At 41.8% G+C, this 8,268-nt stretch overlaps 1 protein-coding gene across 1 annotated transcript; it reads left to right on the top strand.

Moving 5' to 3' along the window:
- The first annotated feature begins 2,561 nt into the window (after positions 1-2,561).
- On the top strand, positions 2,562-5,212 carry LOC120516490 (N-acetylneuraminic acid phosphatase). The gene is made up of 2 exons (XM_039738191.1): positions 2,562-2,751; positions 4,190-5,212. The coding sequence occupies exons 1-2, from the start codon at positions 2,653-2,655 to the stop codon at positions 4,838-4,840; spliced, it is 750 nt and encodes a 249-aa protein (XP_039594125.1). The 5' UTR covers positions 2,562-2,652; the 3' UTR covers positions 4,841-5,212.
- The last annotated feature ends 3,056 nt before the right edge of the window (positions 5,213-8,268 follow it).

The following is an 8,268-nucleotide window of genomic DNA, read 5'->3' as shown; positions in this document are numbered from 1 at the left end:
AGAGATAACATTTTAATTAAATACTTACGGTGATGTTCTGCGCCCCCATGAAAAAACACTGGCCCCACCCTGGCCCCCCTGGTAAATTTGGTCTGGAACCACCACTGGTGTCATCCCTAGGGTGATGCCACTTGTCAGTACCACTTGTATAATTACTTTGGAGAAGCATAAGTGAGCAAGAATTATACACCTTATTCGCGGGTAATGGTTTAGTTTGAACTTGAAAGAATCATAAATGAAAGTGAACGAAAATCATGTGAATCAGACTGGCAAATCTGCGCAGGCAAAGACTGACGACACTACGCATGCGCCACAGAACTCTTGTTGAGCTCCACTGAATCGATTCATGTAACTCCTTCAAAATAATCAGCTGTGTGGTTTCCCAAAACATAATTTCAAACTGAAGACAACAAGTTATGTTGTAGGATTGTAAACAGCTTTGCTCCACATGGTCGTAAAATTAAATTTAACCTCCGGATTTGACCCTTAATGTTATAGACAAACCAAAAGAGAAAATTACAATATCGAGAATTGCTGACCCTATTTTTAAGATTTTTAAGAAATGACATAACTACCACTTGTCATGGGATTGCCCCCACTTTGAGTGCCAGGACAGCCATAAACCTAACCTCCTCTCTCTTGAATCCACAAATTCTTCCCAACTAAGTTTATCAGAACATCTTAACTTCAAACTCAGGACAAGCTGAACAGTTAGAAGAAGAGAGTCAATTAAAGACAGAAACCTCATTCAAGCGATTTGCCGATTAGACAACGAGAGTTGTCCTCGATTTCAAGATTGAGCAGATGTGGTTCACAATGACAGGAGTCCGCCAGGGGGTTCAATTCCAGAAATTTAACCCCAGATCCATTGATCTAAAGGCGGGACACGTACTGTCTCATACAAACTGTCACTTCTTAAGCTGATGTCACATTATGGGACTATTTGACATTGAGCCAATGTCAGGTTTGCCGATCGAATTCATTGACCTCGTCGCTGCACCATGTCAAATAACACGAATGAAAATCACAACTGCAACCCACGTCACATCTACCGGCCGAGCGCCCAATGGTCCAGCGAAGTTGTGCTCACCCCTTTATCTAAAAGCCAATAGCGTGCTGCCTTACACATAGCCCACTGTTTGAAGGGTTAACAGCTGCAATGAGTTCATCAGCAATCTATGTCCTTTAATTCTTTTTTCCATTCTGTTATGGAATTTAAAATACGAGACATCAGACAGATGAGCCTTTCATCTGTTCGTGAGGTTCAGCATCGGTATCGGAAATCTGACACATAAAATATTTGTATCGATATCGATTTAAAAAATGGTGGTATCATCTTGGCCCCCTTCCTTCCACTCCCCAGTCACAGCAGCTGCTTTTATGGCCGGCCTCTCAAGGTAGCACCGCCACTCAGCGGTCAGACATCCGAGGATCGTTTCACTCACAAGTCCGTACCAGGGGCGCTACAATATCTACAGTTACATTACGTCCTTAACAAGTTGTATCAAACAGGGATGAGACCACCAATGTCACGAGCCGATATTATATCATGCAAATGAGCGGCTTCAAATCCAGCGGCAGGAGTGCCTATAAAAACGCCTGAAAGGTTGCAAACGGAGCTCCAACCAGTGCAGCAAAGGACGGCGAGCTGCCCTTTTAAGAACAGCGAGCCACTTACAAGGGCTATATAAAGCGCAAAAAAATGATCCACTCTGGTACACAGCAGCAGCGCTAAAATATTCATATATTTTCATACACGATTAACTTTCACAAAAGCAAATAAAGGCACGGAAGAACGAACGTTTCTTATGACACAAAACGTAATTCAAGCGATGACGAAATGAATCGTATAGTGTGATGTACCTGAATCCCCCAGAAACGATCAAACATCATTAAAGAAGTTGTTAAATATAGTATAAACCTAAAGTGGGGATTTTTTTCGCGTGATATTTCTAAAGTTAAAATATACGCGTAAGTTTCTTTCCTCTTCGCTTTCGCTGCCTAAATCGAGTTTTGACTGGCCTATTATTAGTACGTCGCTTCTGATGCGCAAGGCACGCCCTCACGTGCATGACACCGCAGTTGGACCCTCCTCAAAAAAAGTCACTGCAGGGCTACGTAATGTGACAAATTCTAAACCGCGGAATAAAAAAAACATCGCCTAAGTCTCTGTTATGTATTTACAACGTTCATGTTTTACCAGAATACGTTTTGTATATTACTTGTTGTAAAACACACAGAGAAAGTTCTCGGATGCTGTTGACTGCTTCTCATACTAAATTTAGCTGCCCACCCTACATAACCAAATGTCCACCCCAGAATGGCAGAAATAAGATGGCTGCAAGGAATAATTAAAACGTAGTAATCAGGTAAATGCTGAAATGTTAAGGGGATCAGAAACAGAGCGGACGTATACGGCTTACTATCCGATGCAGGTAATAGAATACTAACTGCATGCCTAGGGGGCTGAGTACACTACATTTCCCAGAATGCTCCTTGTCGAGGCGGGGCATTTATAGGTACACTACATTTCCCCGAATGCTCATTGGCGAGTCAGTGCATTTGCACGAGCTTGGTGACTTCCGCAATTACGGCGCACCGGTGTGGATATTATTGGAACAAATCGCTTATTTTAACTCTTATTATTTAGACATGGAAAGCCACGAGTGCGACACGGTTAAAGCAATCATGTTTGATTTGGACAACACACTGATTGATACTGCAGGAGTCGGAGTGCTTGCATTGGAAAAGGTGCGTTCAGGAGTTTGTGCGTCGTGACGTGACAGAAGGCGTCGTGGAAGGACTGGGAGGTCGGTGACGTGGATGTGCCGCCAGCCGCATTATTGAGGCGAAGGGGAATGCTGTTGAAATTGTTTCAAGCACTTCACCGAAAACGCCTTTTAAAAGCAGTTACAGTAGCGCATATTATCACTTTGGTGTCCACAACGACCACTTTATCGCTAGGTTTGTCAAGCATGGCTTGCTTAATTAAAGAACGTCTTTAGCCTGGACTGACGCTTACGGGTTTATTCTCGGAGCTGAAGTAATCTTTATTATGATTTATTGTTCCTTTTTAAAGGAATCCACTGCATATGATAATAAGAGTCCTCTTAGCTGTGATTGTAAAACTAAGAAAAAAGTGCAATGGGATATCCTATAAATACCCAAAACTGTTCATAGTTTAAACTTTCACGGAATACATTGGCATCCGTGGCAAATGCGTGGGAATTAGCAGTACAGGTGGTAAATATGCCAGGCTCTTTAATATCACAGTTTATTATGCACGAGACTGTTATCAAATTAATGTGGGTAGTTTACAGATATGTTATAATATAGACAAGTGATATCGGGTTCATAATCCTAGCAGAATATACTGAACGTGTTTCAAAATACTTTTAATAGACAGTGTGACCCCATGCAACTAAGATGTGCATTTTAACGAAGTTATTCCATACTGATTAAGTAAATGTAAAGTGTTACAGTAGTTAGCATTCTTGCCCCTATTTCATGGGTTCAAACCCCAGCTTTTTATGGGATTTGTATGTTACCCTCATATTGGTGTTGGTTTTCTCCGAGTATGCCTGTTTGATTCCAAATGTCAAAGATACGCCAGTTGCATTGATTAACAGCAGGTCAATTTGGAGCCATCACTGAACACAAGTGTGCCCTCCAATTAACCTCAATAACATATAGTGCCAGTTAGGATAGATGCATTCCCACCAACTTGTATTAAAATAATGTTTAAACAATTCATGCATTATCAGGTTAAAAATGGCATCCTGTCCAGGGATTGTTCCTTCCTCATCCCCTATGCTTGCTAGGATAGGCCCCGGCTTCCCCACAGCCCTACTCAGGATAAAGCATGCATCGAAAATGAAATTAAATTATCATATGTCACAAAGTAGGAACATCACCTGGAGAGGGTGCCAGTCCATCTCAGGGTGAACACCCACAAATGGTCTAATTTAACAGTGCCAGTTCACTTAAATCTGCATGTCTCAGGACGGTGGAAGGAAATAGGAGTACCCCAAAGAAACCCACGCAGACATGCCACTAACATGCAAACTCCACACAGTGAACACGTGGCACGTGGGCCCTGGTCTTCTTACTGCAAGGCAGCAGTGTGCCAGCGTTTCTGTGTATGTAACATGCTATATGTTATCTTTAATTATTTTGTTTTATTCAAAAGGTGACTGAACTTCTCCAGTCAAGACTTGGTGCTGAAGAAAATGCTGCAGATATTTGTAGAACATTCTCTGTCAAACTCCTAAAGGAAGAATTTGACCCCTCCAAGACGACTATAGATGATTTAAGAATATCACATTGGGAAGAAGCCATACAAGAAGTTAAAGGTACCGGAGCCAGTAGGTCATTGGCTGAGGAATGCTATCTTATGTGGAAATGCACACGTTTACAGCACCTAGCCATTGCAGAACCTGTGAGGAACATGTTAGTCAAACTTCGAAAAGTATATAAATTACTACTGCTTACTAATGGAGATACACAGACACAGAGAGAGAAGGTAAATGCTGTTGGGGCTGAGGCGTGGTTTGATGCTGTGGTGATAGGAGGAGATTATAAAGAACAAAAGCCTGCCCCTTCAATATTCCTGACATGTTGTAAAATCTTGGATGTAAAACCTAGTTGTTGTATAATGGTTGGGGACTCCTTTGATACAGATATTCAAGGGGGAATCAACGCAGGCTTTAAAGCAACCATATGGCTGTGCACATCTGACAAGAAGTTCAAGGAAGAACTCATCAGTCCTCCATATTTAATAAACTCGATACTTGATGTCCCTAAGATTCTGAACATTATAAACAAGAAAAAGTCAAACTGAAAATGTGTGTGTGTGTTGAAGTATACAGCAGGGTGTGGTAAATAGAAAAGTTAAGCATAAATTGATCCAAATGGAGTGTAATTGCAGACCGTAGTATCTATGAGGTCAGTCAAGCAACACCCCAACATCACGAAACGCCTACTGCATTATACTGCGGTTAAGATTACGGTTGTGGGAGGGTTGGCTGACACAAAGGTTCTTTCATGACTGACATTCTGGCCATTAACCTGACCCAAGTCACAGGTATTGCAGGCTGCAGTTAGACCCATCTCAACTGATCACCATTACATGGAATTTTTGTAATGTTTTAAATGAAGGAAAATGGAATAATGGGAAAAATTATGATTTTTTTGTTGCAATAAATGTTCTAAACAACTTGCTTTGTCTCCTGCAGGTACTGGATACTGGCATTCTATTGTTTTAAAACATTGTATTATATAGATAGATAGATACTTTATTAATCCCAAGGGGAAATTCACATAATCCAGCAGCAGTATACTGATACAAAGAAACAATATTAAATTATATAGTAATAAAAATGAAAAAAATTAAAATAAAATTAATGTTAGCATTTACTCCCCCGGGTTGAATTGAAGAGTCGCATAGTGTGGGGGAGGAATGATCTCCTCAGTCTGTCAGTGGAGCAGGATGGTAACAGCAGTCTGTCACTGAAGCTACTCCTCTGCCTGGAGATGACACTGTTCAGTGGATGCAGTGGATTATTCATGATTGACAGAGTTTGCTTAGTGCCTGCCGCTCTGCCACAGATGTTAAACTGTCCAACTTTACTCCTACAATAGAGACTGCCTTCTTAACAAGTTTGTTCAGACGTGAGGCGTCTTTCATCTTTATGCTGCCACCCCAGCACACCACTGCGTAGAAAAGGGCACTCGCCACAACCGTCTGGTAGAACATCTGCAGCATCTTACTGCAGATGTTGAAGGATGCCAACCTTCTCAGAAAGTATAGTCTGCTCTGACCTTTCTTACATAGAGCATCAGTATTGGCAGTCCAGTCCAATTTGTCATCCAGCTGCACTCCCAGATATTTAAAGGTCTGCACCCTCTGCACACAGTCACCTCTGATGATCACAGGGTCCATGAGGGGCCTGGGCCTCCTAAAATCCACCACCAGCTCCTTGGTCTTGCTTATACACATTGAGCTTAGCCATTTACATTTTCACAATAAGCACAGCCCAGTTCAAATATCACATGAGTAAAGATAAGTTTGCAACCAAAAAGATTTTATGTAAAAAAAATGCTTTAAACGGTCGCATTTTACAAATACCGACAAGACTTTTCTCCATTTAGTTTTAGCAGATTAAATGTTTATCAATGCTTGAAATGTTATGAAAAAATGTAGTATAAATGTTTTTGATATGACAGGGGCCCATGATGTAAAGGGGTCTTTTCACAAATCAAAATCCTCCCACCATGTGCTGAGATCACCAATGGAGAACCCCGAGCCCACCTGCTTGACTCTCCACTCACATTGAACAGCAGGCTGCCCATGTGCTGCAATGTTAGGTGTGATCAACATTCTGCTAAGGAGCTCTTTGTATTCATGCAGTGACACAGGCGCCCGTGAGGATCATAATCCAGCCCTGAGTCATCGTAGGACAGGATTTTCATCACGTGTATTCTCTCTTGAACGGTCATGCATACTGTAATGTGTAAACAGATGGTCTTAGTGACCCCAAAGGTTACTCCTACAACTCTGTACTCGCCTGCAATTGTCCAATTTGTACAGAGCTATCGCAGTGTGCTTTCAGGTTGGAATTGGCAGTTGGTAGCTACCTAGTGGTCAGACAAATGGTAACATACAGCTACACAGCACTTCAAATGTTGATGTTAACGTTCTAAAATGTGGTAGCCAAACACTTTCAGGAAAATGGTTCTCAGCTATAACCTCCCAGAATTTTCTGACATGCGGCCTTTTCCACACATTTGGATTACCATGTAGATTAAAAGGCTAGCCACTTGTAGGTCTATGATGTGAGCAATTGCCTCATGTTGGTGAGAGGTGGAGGTGGAGGTGGCAGAGTAAAAGATGCTAAGATTTGCATTGGGTGTGACAAGGATGGATAGGATTAGGAACGAGTACATTAGAGGATCAGCTCGGGTTGAACAGTCAGGAGAAAATCAGAGAGGCGAGATTGCATTGATTTGGACATGTGCAGAGGAGAGACATTGGGTATATTGGGAGAAGGGAGATAAGGATAGAGCTGCCAGGGAAGAGGAAAAGATGAAGGCCCAAGAGAAGGTTTATGGATGTGGTGAGAGAAGACATGAAGGGTGTGACAGAGCTAAGATGCAGAGGACAGGAAGATATGGAAAAAGATGATCCACTGTGGTGAACCCTAATGGGAGCAGCCAAAAGAAGAATCGTCGTCTTTGGATTTATGAACTATAATGGTTAACTGAGGCATAAAAATGATTAGAAATTGGCCAAGGGTTCTAGGGGTAATTAATGGCACATGTACAATAAAATTTTTACTTGAATGTAATCATCAACATGCAGCACATCTTCATTCTCCAGTACTGTTATTAGCGAGTATAACAGTGAGGAGTGTGATCTCTTGGTAACTGGAACAAAGCTACTTGCAACTCTTTTTTTAAAGATGGACCACCAGCCCACTGTGCCTGTCCCAACTCACAGTCTCCACCTTCCACACAACATTAAAGAGGTGCGTTAGCCAAAGCACTCCTAAACTGTCTAGTGAATTGAATATTTTCTACCCAATGTGGCATTGCCACACACAGCAGTGTTAGTACGGCGGAGTCTTTAGGTCGTATACCCTTTTGTGCACTGAATCTAAAATGTCTGAATACTATAAACGGTTAAATTGGTTCATGCAAGCAAACAAAACTCAAAATCTCATTTAGGCGACTCTCTTCTTGTAGAACAAACTCCAACTTTGTGGCACCCTGTGAGTTGTTTGTGAGACACCCCGCAGCCATCTAGGGTACTTCCCATGAAGCAATGCCAGAGTTGAGGAGATACCACCTTTGATGGAGAAGCCTGGAGAGCCAATGCCATGTTTAGAGGTGGATTTGTCAATATCTAGTTAGGTTTTAACTTCCTGCGAGGGTTTAGTCTCTGTTCCTGTCTGTGGAGTTGCGTTCAACATCCACAAAACCACCACAAGTAGCATTAGTGGGTATGAGTTCTGTTTTCATAAAAATATTTATGAAAACATTTAGAGGCAATTCAATGTTTTGTGTGTCTAATATTAATGAAATTTTAAACCTGTAGCCTTTATGCACTTTTTGTTCTTGGCAAGGTCTTTGGAGCTTTTTTTTTTTTGTACTCCGAAGCGTTTTTCCCTCTAGTCTGGTGTGTTTTGGCAGATGTCAAAAATCCCAATTGCACTCCAGTGCAGACCACAGCAATTGGACCATACATGCAGAACCAAGCAAACCCTGCAG

Source organism: Polypterus senegalus, chromosome 16 (assembly GCF_016835505.1).
Source record: "Polypterus senegalus isolate Bchr_013 chromosome 16, ASM1683550v1, whole genome shotgun sequence".
Lineage (NCBI taxonomy): Eukaryota > Metazoa > Chordata > Cladistia > Polypteriformes > Polypteridae > Polypterus > Polypterus senegalus.
The sequence above is the reverse complement of the archived record's forward strand: the minus strand, read 5'-3'. Positions and strand labels throughout refer to the sequence as shown.

Bases quoted from the DNA above. Each gene is read 5' to 3' on its own strand.
- LOC120516490 (XM_039738191.1), top strand. From the start codon at position 2,653: ATGGAAAGCCACGAGTGCGACACGGTTAAAGCAATCATGTTTGATTTG. The intron at 2,752-4,189 runs GTGCGTTCAGGA...TTTATTCAAAAG, and splicing joins GAGTGCTTGCATTGGAAAAG to GTGACTGAACTTCTCCAGTC.